The following is a 25,039-nucleotide window of genomic DNA, read 5'->3' as shown; positions in this document are numbered from 1 at the left end:
ACTAATATTCAGCAAAAAAAAAAAAAAAAAAAGAGGCTAATTCCCACCCCAGTTTTACAGGTGTTTGACATAGAGCTCAAAAATCAGCCACGAAACAATGGGGGGCAGTTTTCTGGAAGGGAAAAGATGCTGCAGCAGAACAGACGAGCGCTGCCTGCGTCCAAGCACAGGGCTCACAGGGGAGCCAGAGGCAGCAGCACGTGGACCTCTGGCCAACGGTGGGAACACAAGGACACGTACTCACATACATCATGCTTAACAAAAGCTGTGCTCTGCTGGTTCTCAGGAAGGACAGCTGCTCTCTTCAACAGATCTCATCACCACAACCCACAAACTATCGTCTAGGCTTGAAGATGAGTGCTCATACACCATCATTTCCGACTGGGAGCTGGAGAACAGAGGAACTGACAAGTCATCTTAAGAAAATTATTTTTATTTCTCTTTTTTCCCTTTTTTCTTTTCTTCTAAGTTCTGTTGTTTACAGATATGCTTTTATTTCTGATCATATAGCTTCGCAGCAACAAAAATCACAACGCAGCAGCAGAGCAGCTGAACTAAGACTCATAAATACCAGCACAGAAAACAATGGACAACCACCAATATTTCTATACATGAACTATTATTTTAATGTCACATTTTGACAGTCGTAAATGGTCTACAGAATGTACGTGGGCAAAAGGCAAGAAGCAAGAATTTCGAAACACTAGATGTATAATTAAACATTATCAACATTTACATGATTCACATCAAATTGATGACATCCTAAATGTATTCCTTTTAAAGGATAGAGATTTTTCAATAAAATATTACAATTTCATTTAATACTCTGGTACAATACTTCATACACTGCAGGGAAAAAAAAATAAATGCAAGGTCTACTCCACCTAATAAGATCCTTTTTCATTAGTCTTTAGTACTGTAATAAAAAAAAATCACAATGTCATAAATAAACAGGCTCGAAATTATTAATTACATGTTTCACTATTTAAAAGGGAGAAATTAAAAATTAATTTGAAATAATGAAAAACCAAAACCTGACAACACATCCTAGTACCAGCTGTGATCTTCCCCATCATTACAATGAAAAAGGAAATGGGTTTTAGAACTTCGTTAGCTGTATCCTGGTTAATAGTGTTTCAGACACGAATCTTAAAAGGAAAAAGTAAAAGTTTGGTCAGGATTAATAGGAGAACCGATCAGTCCCAACAACAGTTAGCTGAAATTAAAGTGTATGCTACGAAACATTCAGTAAAATGAAGTCTGCAGCAAATTCATGCTGGCATAAATCATTGTGCCTAAGGATTGGGTTAAAGGTTCCCTTGTGGTATGAAGTCTTCTCTAACAGAACACTTCAGAACTGCATCCCTTTTCCATTCCACTGATACAGCAACAGCTTGTAGATCAATGCACAACGTTTCTCTAAAAAAAACTCACTAGAAATACAAGAAACCCACATATTCACTTATCTCCCCTAAACCAAAGGACATTTCTCTTCCTTGCTTCGTCCGTAATAAAAATCCACCCATCGTTTAAAACACATTTCTTTTCGTGCTCCAAGAACAATCCCTCTCTTGCTCGTGCATGAGGGGCAGGCAGGTTTTCTCTTGCAAGGTTTCCCCTTTGGCATCCAGCATGGTCCAGTTAGAAGAAGCACAGTATTTATTCACAACCTTTCAGATTCTGTCTCTCCTCATCAACATTCTTCCACCGTATACTCCCCAGGATTAATACACATTCTGGAGTAAGAATTCCTTGGCTCCAAATAAAAAAAGAAGAAATCCTACAGTGGCAGCTCCTAAGCAGCTAAACTGAGGTTCTAAGAGATGACCTTCTGTTGGCCACGTAACTGATTGCTGCTTATACAGGTCAATTGTTTAAGACATCACATCAGCAGAGTTCAAAACAGAGTTCAGAGTCATTCAGAATCCTCCTCTGGTTTCTCCTGACTTTCACTGTGACTTTTCAGTTTGGTACAGAACATGTATTCCACCTTCTAACACACGGAGTGCAGAATTTATCTAACTCCACACCAAGTTTTAAACAAATATTGAGATTGCTGTCAATTGCTCTAGGCAAACACCAACTCTTTGAGCTGATCTCTGTTTGGGAGGATGAAGCTGTACGCAGGGGCAGGGAAGGAGGCAGGCAATGTAGAACAGATATCTCACTACCAAAGGAATAGATTTCTTCCTCATCATGACAAAAAAAACCAAACCAGATGGAGAAGGGGAGCAAATATTACGATCAGACTATAAGGCTATGACAGTAAAATGCATTATGGTATGCTGGTGACAGGAGTTCCAAAGACAGAAAAGAGAAAACCTGAAGTCTCAAAAGACAAAAAGGACAATAGGCAAAGTAACACAATTCTGCTTAACATTAAAGAAGCACCTTCATTCAGTTCAAACAAAGTGTTCAAATATTTGATTTTGCTAAGCACTCTCAGGAAAAGGTAATGTAATCTCCCACTTAACCTTTCACAAAGCTGCATTAATTACATTCCAGGCTTTAGCATAATTTCACTAGTAAGGCCAATAATGCAATTTCGTTGGCCCTGCACCTTGCCTACAGCAAGTTGATGCAGTGCTCACCATCTGCACACACTGTACAGAAATGGCAATAAATCCTTAACCACAAAGTCACAGAACTTCCCCAGGAACACAGGGGAAGTGTTGGTAAGTCACCACCAGTACCTACTCTTAGGGACTGGTTTTGTCACTAGTGCACACACAGCTTTAAGGGGGAGCTTCTGGTCCAGGAAACAGGACAGAGCAAACCAAGTGAAGGAGGAGCCCTGAACCTGGCAGCTCAACAGCAGCTCACTGCTCTGCAGTCTCTAGAAGAGGGCTCTGTTTCATTGACAACAATCAGAAGTGTTTTCAGATGAACATGATTTTTTAATCTAATAGGAACAGCAATTTCAATGCAGCTCTGAAAGGCACTTCAGGTGGAATGGTAATAAACTCCTGTCTGATGAAACAAACCAGAATGAGCCTGCTGGCCTTGTTGTCCATGCTGCCCTTTTCAACTAAGGCAGTTTCAGTGGATAACCAGCTTCCATGCACTGCTTTTCCCCCACAAAACTTTAATTCAGCTACTTACACTATCATAAGGCCTTACTAAAACAAAACCAGAAGGCCCAGAAGCTTCCATCTCCCCAGGAGAAGGGAGAAGAGGCTTACCTTATAGCAGGTAACTTGTTTCACTCTGTTTTCAGTATGCTGTTAATGTGTCAGCATGCAAATTCTAAAAATACTTGAATTCAGTCTATTCAATCTCTTGCTTAATAGATGAACACAGACAAATGAGCAGAGATGGTATCCTCACAGACCACCAGGCCACAACGCCTTTGGAGAGATACAGTCAATTTCTATTTTGGGCAGAGAACTTGTAAAAGAAACTTCCTTTGATAAAGGCTATCTTACATAATTACTCAAAAATAGCTCAGTCAGCCACTCAGCTAAGTTGTAATCAAAGCTACCAGTTATCACAAAAAGCACCTTCATATACTGCTCACCCTTATGAAACTCAGTCTGAGTTTGAAATGTACGAGGACTAATTTTACCATGTAGCTGATTCTACTCACGCTGGTGATCCACAGTTTTCAATCAAGTTTTGTTCCCATCATGATCTTACATCAGTCTAACGGATTTATCCATATCGTTGTTCTCCCACCACCCACAACAACAAAAAAAAACCCACAATGGCTCAAATGAAGAAAAATAAAATCCACAAAACACCAAAACCGACCAACAGCCATACTGTGAAACAAAAATGCTATTAAAAAAACAACACGTGGATGACAGTCCAACAGTTTGCTGGATTCAAAACTGACTCTACAAAGTAGTTGTCTACACTGTAGATGGGATTTCCTTTTATTTGGAAAATGAGCAATTGTAAATCAGGCATTGGAGAGAAGAGATATAAACAATCTTTAGATGGTCTTAAGTTTTGCCTACTGTTGAAGGATTAAAACCGTAAATTAAAAAGGTACCAAGCCTTCAGAGTTCACCATTCATGTGAAGCTTCTTCCATCTCTTTCTTGACCTTTTTAAAAACCATATTCATTTCTGGAAAAAAAAAAGAAAAAGAAACAATGAAAAAGCTACTTAGGACAAAATAAAAGCAACTACACAAAAAAAAGCTGACTGCTCTTGTCCTGACTTTATACAGAAGAGATCACATATGACTCAGGAAAGTTGTGAACTCAAGTGAAAATCTCAGTATCTTGATTATAAGCTGCATGGTACTTCAGCACTAGAAGATGAGAACATGTATTTGAAATTGTGGACTAAGTGGAATAAGCGTATGTAGAAGATTGTGGACTGAATGGATGAAGCATACTTACAGTTACCAAGTGGAAAAGGGAAAATAGGATGCCTGAGGTCTTTAAAAGCACAGGGGGAAAAGATGATGAAAGGCTTTAGGTTAGAATCCAAGAGAAGGAAGTGACTAAAGAAAGGACACCTTAAATTTGAAGCTATTCCTTCGCTGTATTCACAGCCCATTAACCACAGTTAATAAACTTATCAGCCAATAACCAATATCTACTCAACTGACCGCATAAATCAAACTATAATAGCTACTTAGAACAGAAAGACAGGATTTAATTTTACTAGTATGAAAACAGTAGGACACTAACTTTGAAGATTTCATTTCTGGCTGACAATAGTTTAAAATCTTCAGTAAAAGGCTATCACATTAGATCAGTTTCACTGCTTTCTTCCAGTATCTGCACAAACCACACAGGCACAGCAGTAATCTTGCTCAGTGCATCTTTACTGAGGCTGAGCTTTAGATTAAGTGTTCTTTTAATCTCTTTAGATGAACACAAATCCTTAGCACAGTCCAAGACCAAAGATCACTTGGTAAAGACACGGAGAGTTCAGGCTGCACAGCTCCCACTCATCATACAGAATGTCAGTCTCCTTGGTAATAAAGACCTCCAACCTATGTCACTGTAGAGTCAGGGGAAGAGAACAAAGGATAAACCACCACCAAGCTAATCCTCTATTGTTTTCAGAGGGTAAATGTAGATGTAACTCGATCAAAATTAGCTTCTGAAACTTAAGTTCCGTAAGGGTGGATGGATAATGTGCAGTTCAGACATTAAGAACAACTGAAAAGAATTTTTTACAGTTAGGTTTGGAGTACATTTTATTCCAACCCCACAACTCCAGGCTGGATATGCACAGTCCCCTCTGAACATACATACCTGCCTTTGCACTGAAGTCTCTGTACATTGTCTCATCTGAAACTTTTCTGCTGTTGCATCAGCCCCACATTTTCATATACTCTAGCGCTATCTTCTCTCATTCTGAAATGAAACAAGTATTTGCAGTCTGAGAAAACCAAGTCTGTACACTTAACAGTGGCAATTTATTTCACTCAGTTTAGTCTAAGAGCAAAGAACATGGCCAAAGCCCAAGGGTGAGTTCTGTGGTAACTCATTCAAGATCACTGAAGGTTAGCACCACTCAAAACTTGCACACTAGCAACAGGAGCTAACTTACTCTGGACACGTTGGGGTTGGGGTACAGGGTGGAAGAGGGCTCTGATCTCCACTTGTCTGGTCCGATAAAGAATATTTAATGTTTGTGTATTCGTGACCTTTCCTCTTACTTTTCTGTGAAGCAAAACACAATGAAAAGCCAGGTTTGAGTAACTAATGGGAAAAAAAGTCATTGAAAGCATACGGAAATTCCACACAGAACTAACCAGACTGTGTTCAGATGAAGGGTTTAGCTATGGACGCAGAAGAGCTCAATTCCATAGATAACACACAATAATGGATAGGACCTAAAGCTTGGCTTTATTTCTTCTGTGACATGAAAAGCCTCCTTTTTCACCATTCCTCTTCCCACCAGCAGCTCCAGCAGAACATACCACCCTTATGAACCAGCACTCACATGCAACCTTCGTCTTACTTGGCAGAAGAAACCATGCTTCATTCTTTAATAGACAGCAGCAACCAGTGCACCTCCCACTGACCTTATTTCCATCCCAGAGATGTGGCCAAATGAGTAACAAAACTGTTTGCAAGATCACTAATAAAATATCATCTCAGGCCATTAGATTTGATATAAAAAGAACCCAAGCTGTCATTTGTATTCTGCAACATATGTCACAAGCTGCAGCCAGTTTTGCTGGCATTCATCTAAAGATACTGAAGGCTCAGGCAAACAAAAGCTACACTAGGAAAGACAGATTTGGCTTTTCTTTGTTTTCAGGACAAACATTCACAACACATACATGCACTGCAACCTACATCTAAATCAAAGCTTCACTTTAAAATTTTACAGAGCATGGGGCTTCTTGTTTGAGCATTTAAAGAACAAAATGAAACAAGTACTATATAAGCAACCTGAGTCAATCTCACAGCAGAGATTGGCAGAGTCCCCGAGGAGATCTGGCTGCTGAGTTCCCATTAACAAAGCTCTGTACTGAATTTTAAGTTGCAGTTTTTCAAAGTGGTCTTCTTAGACTTCTTCAACTTCCTTATTCTGCAGAACTTCTTCCCCTCTCAGCCTCCCACCTACTCCTTACAAACCCCCAAGACCACCAAGTCCAGATCCACTACCTGGAAGGCTAAAGCTAAAATCAAGATGTAAACAATAAATGCAGCATTTTTTTTGTGTAACAGCATTATGAATACAAACATCTCCTCTGCCAGTAATATTCTGAAGCACCGAATCAGAGCTTTTCCTATTATTATTTTTTGCATAATTAATAGCAGTTTGATCTACAGATATTCTATACAGTAAAAGCAATTAAAAGGAATCAATCAGTTCTTCTATTACTTAAGCTGACTGCAAAGGAAAAGCCAAGATTAAGTATCTATCTGGCTTCTCTTCCTTCAGCATGATTCACAGTAATTATCCCTTCTAATTTGTAATAACAGAGATGAGGTAGAAACAACACACTCGTTGACATCTAGGAAACATGTAAATTTCCACAAGAAAACATAGCAAAACAAATCCAATTTGCCTTTTTTCACACTTGTGAGATGACAGGCAATATCCAACACAACACCGAGGTGTAGGAACTTCTGATGCTCTCAGCAGTGCAATGCAGAAGGGATTTTTTTTTCTGAATACTAAAAAAGTCATGTCCATGTGAATGGATGCAGCTAGTGCTAAAGCAGTGGGTATAAGTGCAGCATGACATCACATCTTTACTTCTGCTCCATGATGGTACTTCCTACACTCAACACAGTGTTGTTTTTATCTGAAAAGTACTGTACTGCCTCATTCCTGTCTGCCACTAGCCAATAGGTCAAGACTTCACAATGTAAAGCAAAGCTTTATTTCCAGTTCAGGAAACCTCTGATCTCGTGCCTCCTGAGCTAGTAATACAACAGAGGATGGAACAACTAACTGATCGCTGTAAGAGAAATGCACTGCTCCACTCAATATCAAAACACCATTCCAAACCACAGTACAGCAATCAAGATGTTAGATATCTACTTTATGAAGGGTGGCAGCAGAAAGAGACCATATTCAGAAGTTGAGGATACAAGGCTTGTGTAATCACACACGGATTTGAGGGAGCTCTAAAGTGAAGTGGAACAACAAAGAGGGAAAAAAGTACACCTGAGGGATTTCATGTTCTTCACTTTGTGTCTAATCAGCATCAGAGCACACAGCAGTCATCCTGGGGAAAAGAATACAGACTCTACGCTCTCTGTTGAACACATCTACATCATGTTGGCAAATACAAAACAAGTTCTGTCACACTCCAAAGAAGGCAGAAGCCACATGAGTGCCAAGGCTGAGCTGGCACACCCCACCTCTTAAACAGGGCTTAATTCTCACACCTGACACTGCACTAACCATGAACATATGGCTCCCCACATCTGCCTGATTAATTGTGTGGGTTTATCTCCTCAGCAGTGAGGCAGCAAAAGATACTGAAATTCTGAAACAGAGGACAGTCCCAGATGAACAGAAGTTAGGGCAGAGAATGAAAGCAACAGTGGACAGAAAGTTAGTTCTTTATCACAAAACCATGCAACTTCTGTAGAAGAGTGTAGAATTTGATTGCAATGGGATATCTGAACAGAAAGAATGAGGTGGGGGGGCCTTGTGATTGTCCCCACATGTTCCAAAGTTTCTTATCACATCAGATCACTCTTCTAAGTGGCTTTTGTTGGACAACATCCTATAGGATCACTGCATGCTTTACAATCCTTCAGATCAATACACCTCGTTCCACTAATAAGCTTGTAATTTAAGAATCCAAAACAGAGCGACTAACACTCAAATTTGATTACCACACTTGCAGACAATTCTCAAAGTCACCAACAGCAAATGAGCCCCTCTGCTCCCTACTCCAGGGGTAACACGTCCCTACATAACAGTCAATACTTTGGGTGAACATACCTGCTCCTCTTCAATTCTGCGCTGTAGCGTTTCAATGTAGTGCTGCACTGCCATGTAAATAAATCTGTACTGTGCTTCTGTCTGAACCATTCCTGACCGCTGCGATCTCACCATCTGAATGGTCTTTGGAACATCAATATCACAGTCCACACCTATGGAATAAAAAACCCACGAGATTAGGAACAACAAAGCAAACGCTGCCTTCGAAGGAGAGATTGGTCTCCTCCACATACAATGAGCAGACTGACAGCCACATACTCATGAAAGATTTAAACAAATAATTAAATACAAATAGTAATACAAATAACACAATCAGATTCCTAGCTAATCCTCAGCTGAAAGCTTTCATCATCCTGATGATGACCTGGAGAAGGGTTTCAGCACTTTGATTCCAACTAAGTCCAGAGGAACGACTGAGTCCTTTTATGCCAAACATAAGTGCTCACTCTGTAACAATACTAGAACCCCCTGCCAACATTTCCATCATTTTTACTGTGATGCTTCTGGGTCCTATGTCAATGTCCCAGCAGAAGATAAAAGGTTGAGGAGACCTACCTTTTTCTCTGATTATGTCAATAAGAATATCAATCACAATGAAAGTTCCTGTTCGTCCAATCCCAGCACTGTGAAAAGTGAACAAAAATCAATCATTTTGCTCTGAGTAGATGAGAACACTCATCTAAGAGTCCAACATTAAGAAACATTAGATTAACAGATCATAGCTGAAGTCAAACCAAACTACACAGACAAAAGAAACTTGAGGCCTAAACTTCCACAGAGGCTGAAGTAAAAGTCATATCAGCGTTTTCTGTCTATTAACAACCTTGAATCCCACAGAACAACAAGATCAGATCTAACATTTCCCTGCTTTATTAGAAACAAGAACCAAAAATGCATACATTAAAAATGAGAAATAATCCCTAACTCACAGGAGGTGGGATGGGAGACCAGTATTCCCAAGATCCCATGAAATACCTCAATAGATGTAAAAAGAAGAATCCAACAGAGCCCCACAGAAGCAGAGGCATAGTGCATCACCATACCTGCAGTGGACCACGACTGGTCCTGCATCAGAAATGCTTTCTTGCTTATGGTGCACCTCCTCAAGAAAGTCCAGCACACCACCGGGGTCACTTGGAACTCCATGATCAGGCCAAGTTCTGAAATGATATTGCCAGACTGTTCTCTCTGTGTTCCCCTAGAAAGAAGAGACCAACATGTGAAAAAAAATCCTCTGATCAAAATCCAGCTAAGAGCATTACTTGAGCAAAGTTGAGTCAGATCAGAAGGCAGCATGCTCAACCTTCTGCTCACTATCCACAGCACAACTCCTTTAAAGAAGGGAAGAGTTCTTCTTAGCATGACAAGTCAATCAAACCACCTGCTCCCACTGTTTTCTCTTTCTCATTTAGCTGTTTCCAGTATTTCCATCTCCACCTTTAGAAGCCAGGGCAAAGCTCTGTCTGTTTCTTAACAATCAAGTGCTGTTTCCACACTGATTCACCATCTCCTTCCTTGTCTTACATATGTCTTCACTGAAGTGCTCTTTCTAAATTCTGGACTCCCATACAACCAGTCTCTTCTAGTACAACCACCTCTATGAAAGGGCAGATATATGCATAGCTAGACTAAAGCACCATTACTTAAAAGCACTTTCATGCTTCTTTGCAGACTTCCTCAAAGTCTATACTCATGCATCTTCTGCCAAAAAAGTGCTCAGGTATAGGAATCTTCAATTAGCCCAAGGACAAAGGGAAAGATGTACGGAGCCAAAGCTGGAACTTCAAAGAAAGAGTCAAGGCTCAATGTATTAATCTCTTAGTGCTTTTATTGATTCTTGAGAAGAAGCCTTTCTGCAATTTTTTTTTTATTTGCAACCTAGATTAAAAGGACAGAGTTACTAACATACTTACTTGCCCAACTTTAGAAAGCTTAAGCTCTCTTAGTGTGTAGTCATGTGCTGCACTCTCCTTAACATTCCTTACACGCATAACACCATACTCCTTTAGGGAATATTCATCAGGCCAGTACTTGACACACTTACTCTGCAAGATTCAAAACAAACAAGATTTTAAAAAGTAATCCACAAGAAAGGCTGTTTTGTAAACTGGTAAACAAACACTTTCCTGAAGTTTTCATTTCTGAATACACTGAAGACAACTACCAGCACCAACTGACACATTAAAGCACACGGCTAAAATATACGGCTATACTGCTGCTTCATGAACAAGGAATTTACCCCTTCAAGAACACACAATGTCTGCAGCATCTAGCTTTCCAGTGTCTGGAAAAGGGTTAGAATACTTTCCCTGAGAGAATTCTCCCTGAAAATACTTTCTCTGAGTATTTTCACAATGCAGTGATTCACACTCTGCAGCTAGAATTTAATCAGACAACTCTTACAGAAGTGAGGCCTCGTGACATGAGTGCACCCTCAATTCCCACAGGCATCAATTAAGAAAGAACATTCAGCACCTTACAGAACTAAGTAGTGAGTTTCCAAAGACCAGGATGGCACACTGCACTTCAGCATGTGAGGCAACATAACCAAGTCAGTTCAGACCCCACTTGGGCACAAACGCCACGACTCCTCCTGAGATCAGTTTAAGATTCTGCTTTTACCTTTCCTCTTTCAACTTCTTTTGTTGTCATAACAATAACTCGAGAATTCTCCTGGAACACCATCCTCCAAAAATCATTCACTGTATTCTGCAGGCAACCTTGAGTGGCAATGTAGCTTTTTTTTGGCTTTGAGTTGTTGCACTTGGTTTCAAACTCAGGCTAGAGACAAAAACAATTTAGCAAGTGGTGACAAACGTTCATCTTTAGAAGTTGAAAAGTAGGTACAGGTTGTGCCAACGAGACTCGTTCAGGTGAGGCATACTTACCATAATAATATTAGCGTTGATATAGTCTGAAACAAGTTCATTTGGATCACCATCATGTAGAACAACTCTGGTATGATCAACTGGAAGAATATATTTGTACGTTAAGCAGCTGCATCCTACAACTGTGAACGTGCAGCTATTTTTAAATATTCAACCAACAGGTACGCTCTTACTGCTACCAGAAACTGCCAAATTGTGAAACTCTGCCAACCACTGCTGGAATACCCACCCCTTTCTCTTTCTCCTGTTTCTTAAGCTTCCAATTCATAACAACACAGATCACAAAACAAGTGTTTATCTATAGCAACACAAATGGCCTCATAAACACTGCTGGATTTGCTCTACACAGTTTTATACCACAAACTAATCCTCTTAAAGGTAAGCATTCCAGTTTGCCAAATAACAGTTTAGGGACATGATACTTTTAAGTGAAAGCTGGAGATAAATATTACAGAATCAAAATACCTGCATCTATAACTGGGTAAATGTTTGAACACAGACTGGAAGCTGTACAGACTAACATTGACAACACAGAAGAAGGGCTTACCTTAAGTAGAAGAAAAAAGCATACTGTTGCTTAATTAACCCTGTATTTACCAGCTAAAATAATAAAGCACGGAAATGCAATGGGCTTACATTACAAGAAAGCAGTACTTACAGGGTAAAATGTTTTTGTATCTATTTTTGTTTTTGTTTTCTTGACGCTGACCTTCTTTACGACTATAGAGAAGCTTGCATTCTTGCTGCTGTAAAGTCTACACAAAAATATCACAAATAACTGGTGTCAGTAAAAGCACAAAGAAGATGTAAAGACTGTTTCATCATCTTTATAGTGATCCTTCCCTCATTCAAATGACAACACATGATTGTAATACCAATTAACAATGAGAGAGAGCTCCTGGGTTGCTCCATTCAGACTACATTCAGCACTGCTTTCAAGGTATGAAAAGGCACTGGCACAAACACAGGAAGGTGAGTGACAGAATTCTCTACCTGAGCTGTACTGGATTTGTCTGGGCCTTACCAGCTTTATTCCCCTCCTTCAGCTATGGCCAATCCATAGCAGTGCTGCAGGAAAGCCCCAAAAGCATGTCCCTGAGATCCTCACAGGCTGCAGCCAGATATCTCCAGGCAGCCATAGGGGAGGAAGGAGCTTACAGAAAACCCACCAAGCCACATCAACACAAGCAGCTGTCTCAGTTTCAATGAAAGCAAAAAGTTCTTCAGCTGTTAGAAGCAGAATATTAAGAACATATTTTCTATTCCCCTAAAACAAAGCCACAATAGGATGAGAATAATCAAAACATACAGATGGCATTAGAAAGCCAGAAAGCCAATTAGCACTGAGTGCAACAACAGTGCTTTGTAATTCATGCTTTGCTTTTCATAGAAAAGGTAATTAACCCCCTAAGTGAATCCTTTTCACAGACATAGCTGCTACAAAGCTGGCTGACAATCAAGGATAGGCCAATACACCTGGGAGCAAAATGTGACTCCCTTCCTCCTGCTGGCACAAGGCCATTTCACTAAACCAGTACACCCAAACATATTTTGCTCAGATTTCTCTCATTACCATGCTGGTGGACTGGGGAGGTGTTAGGTAACTACCTACATGGTTATCCATAAATCATTCTCATGCAGAAGCAATAAATCTGCATGGGGATTTCTCCTGTTGGCAAAGCCCTAATTTCTCAGTGCCTGGTTCCCAATTAATGACAGGGACGACAGTAAGTCCATACTTCATAGCAGTGGTGCTAAGCAGCAAATCCACGTACTTGCAGTGAAGCCATGGGGACCAGAACGTCAACGTTTCTGCTCCAAGTTTTAACTTCAAAAGCAGAATTGGTCTGACTAAAAAGAAAACAAAGCTTTGGCTTTGGAATCTGCTGTCTTCACTAACACCACCCTTAATATTCCTTCACAGATTACTTTTACTTTAAAGCTCAGGCATGTCAGGAACATTTGCTCACTTCTATTTCAGTCTGTGTTATCATTACTGCCTCACTTAGTGACCTTGGACAGTTAAGCTCATCCTAAAGAAAGGGAAACTGAAGAACAAAAGCAACACAGAGCTGTAAGGTTTCGTGTACATACAGCACAGAAAGCATATACCCATAGAGCACTGCTTGTTTGCAGTAAGCTCAACTCTTGCCATAATGCAAGAGTCTTTCAAATGCCATTATCACAGAGTACACCTTTGTACAACGTTAACACTTTCGAGTCTCAGTGAAGTGAAATACCAAATGGAAATACTTGTGTTGAAGCTAACTTCAAACACCTTTACCTCACAGTTACTGCTTTGAGCACCCCTGAGGAAAGAGCCATGAGTAGCAAAGACTTCTAACAAGCTCGTTATGAGAGGTACACAGTGCAACAGTAAATCTGGTACAGAGTCCTCAATTTCTCTACACCATTCTAACTTCATGCTCCCCAGTCACTTTCCAGAAGCACAAGTGTTACAAAGACTGTCAACGTTTCTGTCTGACGCCCAACAGGACACGAGGCACGTTCTTCAATATGCCTAAAGACAAGTAATTTACAGCGACCATCTGGACTGTCAGAGCACAACGGGGCACGCAGAGCTCCACAGACAGCCTGGAGTTTGCCCCCTGCCTCCTCCCACCAGGACTGGCAGCCATAGCTTACCTGAGGTGAATGAAAAAACAGACATTAAAACTGCTAGGAGACTGCTTTCACCCCTAAACGAGGTGGGAAATGTTAAGGCTTAGAGTGACCTCACTAGCAGTGAAAGAGAAAGAGGAGAGTCTTTAAAGTTCTTCTCATTTCTTGCATCTACTTTTTCTGTAAGATTTCAGGCTAGCTAGGAAATACCTTGCTTCTGAGGACTCACTGAGAAATCCACCACAAAACAGATTTATTCCACAAAAACCACAGGTCAGAAAAGTCAAGTAACAGCTTGATCATTTTGACAAATCAACAACCCATTCCTAAGTGCACTGTACCAGAGTGCTTCGCACAAGAAGAAAAATACTAATTCATATTGTTTCCACTGAGCCAGCACCAATTGCAAGGATAAGCCATCAAAGGACACTTCTTCCTTTTTATGCCCTCCAGATACAAGGTATGCTCAGAATCTCTGAGGATGCTAACAGATACTATTCTCTTGGCTAAGTTTCAAATTCATGTTAAGGCTAAGAACAACTCTGCAGTCTTTGGTCAAGGCCAGGTAATAAGGGAAGAAAGATGAGGAAGCTTAATACTCAGGGTTTTTGATCTCACTATCTTACATACCACCAAATTTCTAAAGAAATTTGTCATGTCTTTGTGAAATTCAATGTTTTTTCATGGTCTTACTTTTCAACTCCCACTAAAAGTCTCAGAGCACACTGCAGAGCACATTGAGTTAATGAGAACATCTGACCATGAGTTTCTTCAAGAATGGTGCTCTGCAAATCCATCACTTTTCAAGAAGCTTCTCAAAATAACATCACAGCCAAAATCAGCCTCCCTGTCAAAGATCTCAGATCACAAGACTTTCCAGTTTCCTGTTGCCATCTGCTGGTAGAGCTCCACAATCCACTCTGAAGTGAGTGGGTAACGTTGAGTCTGTCCACTGTAATAAAGACATGTCTAAAGCTCTTGGCTACGATCATCATGTGCATGTAGCTCTTAAGTCACTCCAATTGTCAGAAAAGTGATAGGATGCAGGCTAGACTCAAGTAGTTTGCAATACATTTATGGTGTTCACACTTCATTTTCTCTGCTTCAGAAATTACCAGTTTCAGCTCTGCTTGCAAATCTAAGTATCCCCCTGAAATCCTTGGGACTTCAAAGGAGGAGAAAGCTGGGCTAGCATAGCTGCATTATACACAAAACAGGTATGTGGATAAGAGAGAGGGAAAAGCACTCCTACCTTCTGGGAAAGAAATGGATTTCTACAGACAGAAATTAGAATACTCAAATAAAACAAAACTAAATCTTCAAGAGCCCAAGGAATACACATAATCAGTGTGGCTTCATCTCAGATCCTCGCTTGTGAAGGCTGCCTCTTCACGATGGTTTTTTAAGATCCCACAGAAGTGGCTTATCAACAAAGCCACAAACTCAGGGGCAAGAGCACACATTGACTGAAAAATCCCACTGGAGCTTCCTTGCAGCAGTAGCACCCAGCCTCCTAATTACAACAGAGAACAAACCAAAGCATCCCACTGCACTGGGTGAAGCAACAGAAAGCATGGCCTAACTCCCTTCACATGCAAAACACATTTACATGTTCCTGATCCATCAGATACTGCTATCATACTGCTTCCCAGGCACCACAGGCTAGGAATCAAGCCTTTGCCTCCAGAAATAAAAATCCACCCTAGAGACCTTCCCCTGCACACATGGAGAAAAGGGACCCAGGACTGAGTCCAACTGATTGGCCTAGTGGGACAGATACAGTGCCAGTTGTTAGAAGGCTCCCTCGTGGTGGGGAGGATAACAGTAGGAAATGCACTGAGGTCAGAATGAACAACATCAAAGAATGTAATTACCTCTCAGTTAGAAAAAAGGGCAAATATTTGAATCATTTTATTAGAAGACACAGGAATAGAATTGGTAGATTTTACCACATGTAACTGACACAGGAGAAGGAAGCAAAAACTGGGATCTGATGTGATGGAAGCAGAGCCAAGCTATTGTTAGGAAGGCAGTAACAAACCCCTCTACTACAGAGACTCAATACATAATGTTGAAAATACAATGAAGTACCTCAAATTCTTCCCAGAAGCCCTGCTTGACCTTATCTGTAGTCTCTGCCAGCTTGCTTAGCTCTCGCACTCTGCTTTCAATCTCTGCAGCATTAATACGTGTGGTATTCAGAGGCTAGGAAGATAGAAAATATTAAAGGTCTAACAGTGACAACAGAAAAGACAGCTAAAAACACAAATTCCCTATACAACATATACATTATATATGCAATTCTAAGATCCAGGACTTCACTATTTATATATTCTAGTGGCAATGAGGGAAGAGAGGAAGTGAGTAGGGAACAAATGCTTTTGGATAAAGTATCACAGTTGTTCTTAATAACTTGTCCCATCTGTGAACTAGTCTCACAATCCCTATGTAACTTCAATATGGTTCAAGAAGTTTACATGCATTAGAAACACAGTCTATCCTTGACCAGCAGCATAAAAAATTATTTCAGTTTAGATTTCCGTGATTTTGTCATCCAGTTTCATGAAATTTCATTCTTCATTTCCACATTTCAAAAGGAAAATTAAGATGCCACACAGAACACACAAAAAAAACCACTCTTCCCCAACAATATACGCTGAAGTTAATAAAATTTAGTGGTGTTTCCTCCATTCACTCACCTGTTTGAGTTGCAATACTGTGCCTAAAGTTTCTACCATAGGGTTCTTCTTATAATGCTCCACTAGATCTGTCAGAGAGTCAAACTTCTCCCCTCCACCAACATCATATTTTAAATCCTTAAAAGACAGATGTTCAGCCATCAGAATAAAAAAACAAACATCATGTAAAATCTGCACTGATATAATATTTCAGCTATACAACGTAAGAGAAATTCTCTTTAAAACTACATGTAGAAAAATCTAGTAAAACTCTTCTGTTAGTAGATGGCAGACAACAAGAAGCACACATTATGGAGGACAACATCCTCTCCTCTATCTCTGAACTGTTTTTTCTTTTTATACAACTAACTATTACATAATTAGAACAAAAGTCACAGATTTCAGTATTTAACAGCAAGCCACTGGCTTGCACAAAAATATCTAAAGCCTGTAACTTAAATATATCAACATATAAATGATGGACCACTCTATATTAGTGTTTTAAGTGCTCTTAAGATTAAATACTCAGAGCTGTTTACACTATGTTGATCACTCACAGGTGTGACTTTATAAAATGATAGGAGCATCAGACATATCTCTATTTGTCCTGTTTTTGTATCATCTGTACAGGAGACAGCAACTCGCTTAAGAAGGTTCATGAACATTAAAAGCTCCATCAGCAAAAGGATTTAAGACAGACTTCTGATGGAATCAAAAGCAAACCTAATAAAAGCCACTCGACAGCATAGTATAGGATGACACGATTCAGTCAGGCAAGTAGTCAAAAAAATTACACTAAGAATTTTGAAGCTATCAAATTAGTCCATTTGATCAACCAGATGATGTATATCACACATACAGTACCACAGGAAAAAACAAATACATTCACATCTCTAGTGAAGTGCAGAACGACCCTCTTGTTAAAATAAGTCCTCTGCACATGGAAGTAGCACTGTTAAAGAAGCTCCTGCTTCATCATACCTGGCAGTGAATCATGACGTGTGTCACTTTAGATTTCCCATCATTACTCTCTCCTTTATCATCTCCTGTCCGGACAGAAAGAACAAAGTCCCCGGGGTGGCTTTGACTCTCACGCACAAGAAAGCTTCCATGTTTTCCTTTTTCTGTTAATAGTTTTTCAGCTTCTCTTCCAGAGAGATGCCCATGAAACCACCTTTAAATAAAGATATAGACAGTATCCTAATTGTCATTCCAACCACGGTTGAATCCACTTGGTCTAAATAGCTATTACAAAGTAGAGAACACTAAACTGTACATTGAAGGAGACCCAATCTACAGAAAACTTCATAGTTTGTTATAAATAAGCACTTGGAAGTGTACGTGTACATAAACACGAGCAACTGCAGAAACACTTCAAAGCAGGCACTTCCACAAGCCCTGAAATTTGCATTTTATGCAAGCTTCAAACAAAGCTTTCATTTGGATCCTGTACAGCAGTAAATGAATTCCCTAATGTCCAATAAATATGAGCTTATACAGCAACTTTCTCCTCAGCACAGGCATTCACCTTCATGAGGGTACTCTTTTCCAATGATGCTCTGGGATCTTAGTACCTTTGAGACCCTACTCTTGCATCACATTAGGAACTACGCAGGATAAATCACTTAAATACACTTTTTTTTTTAATAAGAAACATCCAAAAACGCCATAATTCTCCCCACAACCATTAAATACAAGACATACTGAGGTATGACAGAGCTTGTTTAATGTTATCCTGTTCCCCCCCCCAGCATTCCCAATTCTGAGAATAAACTGACATCTACTGGCCACAGAAGTTTATTTCCATCACGCACAGAGTTCCTCAGCATGACAAAAGTTTCAGATGCCTTATTAGCCATGCTCCTACAGCCACCAGTTTGGGCAATTTAAAGGATTTGCATGCCATTTATCCTCTTAAACATTGCTGAGGGGGAAAAAAAACCAACCACCAAAACCATGTACAAAATCATGCAGAGAAGGATTACTTCAAGGAATTCCAAGGCACAACTACTTCAGAAGAAACTAGGAGAAATTATATGAAACTTTCTCCTAGTAAAAATTGAGGGAACTTTGCCCTCTTTTCCAGTATTCTATCATGCCAGGAGGAATGACAGAATCAGGATCTATTTTGTTCAGCACAGATTTTACCTTTAACCATATTTATTAGTCAACTTCTCAAGTAACCTCACTGAATGCAGGGGGAGTCTGCCTACCTGTCAAACTACCCTCCTGTCAAACAGGAGCACATGGAAAATGAGGTTTTCACCACTATTTCTGACCTTTCTGAAGTAGGATCAGCACAGTTCAGTGGATATTTCAACTCTATCACATCTCCATTCTTTTCTTTGAGCTGCCCGTGATGTTCCATGTAATACTGGACTAACTCAGCCAATGTAGCAAACTTCTCTCCTCCATAGAGGTCATAGTAGTCTCCTGTGTTCTGGATCTTTATGTGGGTGACAGCTCCAGTTCGCCTAATGTTTAAAACAAAGGAAGAAACTTTGTAAGTCAGCTGATTTCCAATGAACCTCTTTTATACTTAGTGCTCTGTTTTCACAGTTGGAGAAATCCAGACTTAATTTTGCATCACTTTCCAAATGAAATATGGCAGAACAGCTGATCTAGTGCATATTTCTGAAACACATTTCAGCCACATCTTGGTGGCTTTCAACAATTGAAAGGGGACGCCCAACAGATCACAAGAAAAAAAATCGTAATAATCCTGTAGCAAAGGGATTCTCTAAGCCAAAGTAAGCTCTGGGGTCCCATGGTCCACAACAGAAATCCCCTGGACCTGCCAGAATTGCACTCACAAGCACAAGGGGCCGAAGGGTGAGGAAAACTCAGCTTTTGCAGGACAGTCATCAGAGCTTTTTTGCTGCTTTTGCTAGACTTTCACACTAATTTCTATGTTCTCTCTCAAGAAAACATAAACCTTTATCCCTGGAGTTTCTCATATTAACAAAGTACAGCTATCTGAAAGGGGCCCCGTCTGTTAAGCAGGGCCCACTATCTCAAAGGTATCCCAGTAGAACCATTCTTATCATCAAACCCACTTTTCCTTTTTCCATTATCTACTTCCTCTTGCCCTCCTTGCCTTGTCCCTACCACTACACACGCACTGTCAGTGGGATAAGTGTCACAAAAGGTCTGCTTTGGAACAGCACCACAGTCCACCTCAAGGACTTGCTGACTTTTCCTATATGAAAAAAGTCAGGATAGCATTTCCTTGCAGGTGTTTGATCAGCAGTTCAGATAATTTCAGCTACTTTCAGATGGTTATCAAACAGATTTTTAAAGGGTAATACAACTATTAATTTACTTCTGCTTCCCCATAACTTTTCCATCTCTGCAGTATCTCCAAACTGCACATTCCCCAAGTTGGGTAAGGACACTTGGGAACTTCTTCAGAGGAAAGAGAAAGGAGAAGGGAAGAGAAGTGATCCGTGCAATATTTCATCTCTTACAAATAGTTTATTTATGACTCTTTCCCCAAAGAACAGCACAAAATGAACACCTTGGGAAGAAAGACAGAACATTTAAACATACCTAACAGAGAGCGTAAAGTCTCCTGGGTTACTTTTGCTGGGCCGTGCCAGAAAACTGCCATCAACTCCTCTCGTTAGCAGTAGATTTTCTGCCTCCACCCCAGTAATATTTGGATGAAACCATCTACATGAGGTTAAAAATAAAGAGAGCAAACAAGTAAATAGTGTCTCATTTTGAAGGTTAACCTTCGTGACAAGACTAAACAGAACAACACAACCATTTCAAAAACAGTACTGAGTTCTGCTCTAAAATTAATAAGAATTTCTATCTTAGTAAAACACATGAATGACTATTTTTATATTGCATTGCTGTTTTCTATGTTGGTGATAGATTCCTTGCAAGCTGAAGAGTTATACACATTCACACTGTGTGGACTACAGTGGTATCAAAGAAAGGTATACAACAGAAACACAGACAGAATCGTGCAATTTCTGTACACTAGAAGACAAGAGACAGAAAAACTGAAAGACAATCAGGAAAAACACTTAAAAATAAAACAAACCACCCAAAGTGACATCGGACAACATTTCAAAGGTTTAAATTTTAACTGAACCTCATCCTTCAGTGCATAGGTTGATGACCAGCCAAGGGTCTCCACCTTGGGACAACCTGCTCAGCTACGCAGGCTCCTTCCAACCCCAAGGGCACAGCGTGCTGACTGCTACCACACACCAGACTGCCACTCTGCCTTCTGAATGCCACGGGCAATCTCTCACCCAAACGTACCACGCTTAAATACAATCATCAAGGAACTCCATATTGATATTCACCACCCACAAGCAGCCTAATGAGTGACTAATATAGTGCCCTGCCAAGGGAGAGCTGTATATGGTCTACATCTAAGAAGCTCAGTGTCCCCACCTATGGCATTAGCTTATTCTTAGCCACTCAACGCATCTGCGATTCCTCCCATCTATAATTGAGGAATTTCATTGCTCTTCTACAGAACTGAAAGAGCACAATAAACTGTAAACTACACCTATGCTGCAGATGAGAAAACTTCTTAATGAGAATCGTAGAATGGCTAAGGTTGGAGGAGACCTTTAAGGTCATCTATTTCCAACCCCCTGCCTTGGAAGGGTTGCCAAGCGAGGCATGTTTTCAAGTAAAATAACTAAAAAATCACCACGTGTCAGGGACAGAGATGCAAACACAGCTACTCAGAACTGCTCCAGTGGTTTGGTGATTGAGTGACCTCCTTCATTCTGCAGCTGTGCTGTGAATCAGGCACTAGGCAGGGCAAGGGACATCCCCATCTGCAGAGAGAACATGGGCTGCTCCTCTGTACAGAGAGTTCTCAGCTGCTCCAAGGCAAAGCAAAGCATTAGGGCAAGAAGCCTGCAACCAATCTCGCTGCAGCTGTAAAAATGCCAGCTCTAAAAAAATCACACAGCATTTCTGATATTCAAAATTGAATGGTAAATCGCTATAACAGCAAATACAGCATGTATCTAAATTTAGGGTTGTGACTCCATTGCTTCTATTGCTTTATCAACTCCTTCTATCCTGAAAAGCAGACAGCATTCCTACCAAGCCCTTTCCCAGCCTGTTCTGTTCAGACACAGCACCTCGTGCAAACATTCTGGGCAGTTTTAGAGATTCCAGAATATCCAAATGGGAATCAGGATTACCTGTGCACAACTTCATTTCATCACAAGTAAATGATTCTTCTTGTTAATCTTGCTTTTTTCTAATTAAGGATATCCAGTTTGCACCAAGAAAACCTAGTGAACACTGCTGTATCTCTATGTGGAGATTAAAAAAAATCAAACCTATGCAACAGAGGTACTAAAAAAATACTTCCAAGTTATTACAGCAAATGGGAATGAATCAATAAACCCTGCATTTATCTAACGGCCACTTGAAGGTCAGGAACAGTTCTCTTTCAATGCTCTATCACAAGAAATATTGCACAAGCAACAGTACCTGGGTTAATTGATCACTAAATAATGACTAAAGGAGATGGCAATATATTTACCACACTTCCAGCCTCAACATTATTACTTCCATTAGGGGGAAAGCAGCAACAACAGTGCAGCAACATTCTGAACAGCTAATAAGCAATTTCAATACACGTAGGATTCAAAATAAACCTTTGTTTGTTTCTAAATGTATGTCTATAAACATAAAAAAGGAGAAATTATTGGGACCAATCCTACCAGGGTATTATACTTTCACATTCCATAAAGTACAATTAATATAATACCTTCCATATCTCACCCTAAAACTTAATGAACCTGGAAGTACCTGGAAGCGAGCTGTTAAAAATATGTAATAAATAAATCATAATTTAATCAAAAGAAGGGACCAGAAGCAACCTGTGCTTAAAAGAGAGGTAAAACCTAAGATAGATGGGGTAATCTCACCCCCACACATTCATACACTCCCACGCAAGATGGCAATAAGTTCTGAAGTATAGCAAAAGAAAAGCTACATCTGGGAGACTGAGGGCTTCACTGCACTTTATGTAACTTTTGTTCTAGTGGTAACTTGTTCTCCTGCTCTCTCATCCTTGTATTTTTGGCTTTGTGTAGGAAGATGCATTTGTCAGCCACCCCAAATAGAAAAATGGGGGTGTTAGTGATCTCGGTTAAACGGTTCCGGACCGGGGATTGAGATCCCCTCATTTGAAGCACTGCCATCACACGTGTGCTTTTGAACCTTGTGGCTGCATCCCTTCCAAAACTGGAGGAGAGAGCAAAGGGGGCTGCAAGTACAGCTATCAGTAACATAACCTCCATGGAGGACTTTCTCCTATGCTTCCTTTTATAGGGATGGAATGCATTTTAAACTTATTTTCTTCTTTCCTTTTCCAACCTCTACTATGAGCAGGTGCAGAGGGCATCCCAAGTGAAGGGCATCACAGCTGAGAAGTACAACCAAGAAAACACACACACACACACAAACCCAGACTCAAATTAAACTAATTGTGCCACTATGCACGGAATACTCCTTGCAGCAATTCTGCTTTGGGGGTTCAGTAGCAGCCCACACCGAGTCACCCATTAGCTTACAGAAAGGCAAACACATCAACAGAAAAGCAGCAAGGGATATTAGCTAAGCAAAAAATCTCTTGCTGAAAACTGTGACATGGCAGAAAAAAAAGCACTGCAATTTTATTATTATTTTTTATTATTATTTATAATAATATTTTATATTATTTTTAAACAAGCATACAATCGCATTTTGCACAGTGAAGAAAGTCAGCAGAATCTGTGCTTCACAAGTGCACCACTGCCAACATACTTCTACCAAACTGAAGAGACAGAGGAAAGAAAAAAATCAATAGATTTTTCCACACAGTGACTGAGCTTTTCCAATCATCTTTTCAATGCAGGAGAGAGAAAAATCAGCTCTGGGTCTCAGCGTACGGGAAGGTGGTGACTGGGAGCTTAATGATTCCTATTTATAGGCTCATCAGTTCATATTTTTCAGTGTCAAATTAAAATACAAACTTCCATGACAGCAAGAAGGCCGACAAGTGTCTCTGAAAGGCACTGCACACCAATCCCAATGTGTGGGTGGGGTAGGCACAAAACCCAGTGTGCACTGCAGATCCCCCACACACCTGAGATCCAAAAGCTGGACTCAGCTATAGCCTAGCTATCAGCTACAGCTACAGCTTAGAATCAACAGACCTCGCTGCTCCAAGGTAAGCAGAACAAGGGAAAAGACAACCTGGTGTTGAAGAGTTTCATGGAATCAGAGAATGGTTTGGGCTGGAGGGAATCTTAAGGCCTATCAAGCTCCAACTGCTGCCGTGGGCTGGCTGCCCCCAGCTCAGGCTGCTCAGGGCCCATCCATGGCCCCGGGTACCTCCACGGATGGGGCACCCACAGCTCTGGGCAGCAGTGCTGGGGCATAGAGAATTTCTTCTTAAATGAGTTTAAACCTGTTCCCTTTTGCCCTGTCGCTATTAGTGTAAAAGCACACTCCCTTTGCTTATAACTCGTCTGAAGCACTACAAGGCTGCAATGAGGCCTCCCCAGTGCTTTCTCTTCTCCAGGTGAACAGCACACAGCCTTCCTTTGTAGAAGAGGTGCTCCAGTCCTCTGAGCACCTCACGACCGTCCCGTGGACCCAAGTCCAGCAGCTCCACACGGGCGCTGCGCTGGGGGCCCAGGAGCTGGGCGCAGCACTCCGGGCGGGGCCTTACGAGCACACAGCACAGCGGCCCCCGCCCTCACCGTGCTGCCGCTCCTCTACCTGAAGAGCTGCATCAACTTTCAGAGCAGGCAGGTGAGACGACGAAAAAGAACATTCACGCTATCACAGCAATTCCACCCAAGAGCCAATTTACCTTCGCCCCCAGGGGACGGCAGAAGTCAGCGAAAAGAAAACCCTTCAACCCCCCCCCCCCCCAAACACACAGACCCCAACCTCGGGCTCGCAGCCTCCTCACCTCCGCGATGTCATTTTGCCCAGCGGGTCGCGGTGCCCCCACCGCCCCGCAGCCGGCCGCCAGCTCACATGGGAGCCCCGCAGCCCCTCCGCACAACGCGCTGCCCGCGGCCTATGGCTGCGCTGAGAGCAGCGCGAACAACTGCGGCCTGAGAGCCCCGGAGCGCACGGAGCGCGGCGCTGCCCGCCCTACGTCACCGCTTACGTCATCACCGCGCGCCGCCCCGCCTCACCGGAACGGGAAAGGACTTCAATTCCCAGCGTGCCCCGCGGTGACGTCAGGCACCACGCTCTCTTTAGGCCGCGGGTGCCCGGATGTAGGCCTCTTTCCCTCCCCGGAAGGTAAGAATGGCGGAGCGCGGTGCTGCGGCTCCGGGTGGTGCTATCCGCGGCCATCCGCTCCTGGGGAGCTGTGCTGGGCTTGCCGTCCCGGCCTGGTGCTTTTCGGACTCTCGAGGAGTGCTGTGCGCCTCTTGCCGAGCTGTGGCGGAGTGCTGAGGCTGGGCTGGGCCGCAGCCGG

General features: G+C 41.4%; 1 protein-coding gene across 1 annotated transcript; it reads right to left on the bottom strand.

Moving 5' to 3' along the window:
• Nucleotides 1-3,596: 3,596 nt before the first annotated feature.
• On the bottom strand, nt 3,597-24,614 carry PTPN11 (protein tyrosine phosphatase non-receptor type 11). Its single transcript, XM_065739309.1, has 16 exons — nt 24,521-24,614; nt 20,119-20,241; nt 18,849-19,043; nt 17,551-17,743; nt 16,591-16,707; nt 15,983-16,096; nt 11,928-12,024; nt 11,270-11,349; nt 11,004-11,162; nt 10,295-10,426; nt 9,425-9,579; nt 8,937-9,004; nt 8,382-8,533; nt 5,514-5,626; nt 5,216-5,317; nt 3,597-4,070 (listed from the first exon to the last, which is right to left on the bottom strand). The coding sequence occupies exons 1-15, from the start codon at nt 24,532-24,534 to the stop codon at nt 5,248-5,250; spliced, it is 1,782 nt and encodes a 593-aa protein (XP_065595381.1). The 5' UTR covers nt 24,535-24,614; the 3' UTR covers nt 3,597-4,070; nt 5,216-5,247.
• Nucleotides 24,615-25,039: the final 425 nt, after the last annotated feature.

Source organism: Cyrtonyx montezumae, unplaced genomic scaffold, assembly GCF_038088225.1.
Source record: "Cyrtonyx montezumae isolate F1298 unplaced genomic scaffold, pur_monq_1.0 scaffold_23, whole genome shotgun sequence".
In the NCBI taxonomy this organism is placed as follows: Eukaryota; Metazoa; Chordata; class Aves; order Galliformes; family Odontophoridae; genus Cyrtonyx; species Cyrtonyx montezumae.
This window is presented reverse-complemented; position numbering and strand designations above follow the sequence as displayed.

Excerpts from the sequence above, each read along its gene's own strand:
- PTPN11 (XM_065739309.1), bottom strand. Across the intron at positions 11,163-11,269 it reads TCAACGCTAATATTATTATG|CCTGAGTTTGAAACCAAGTG; the intron begins GTAAGTATGCCT and ends TTTTGTCTCTAG. Across the intron at positions 9,580-10,294 it reads AGCTTTCTAAAGTTGGGCAA|GGGAACACAGAGAGAACAGT; the intron begins GTAAGTATGTTA and ends TCTTCTTTCTAG.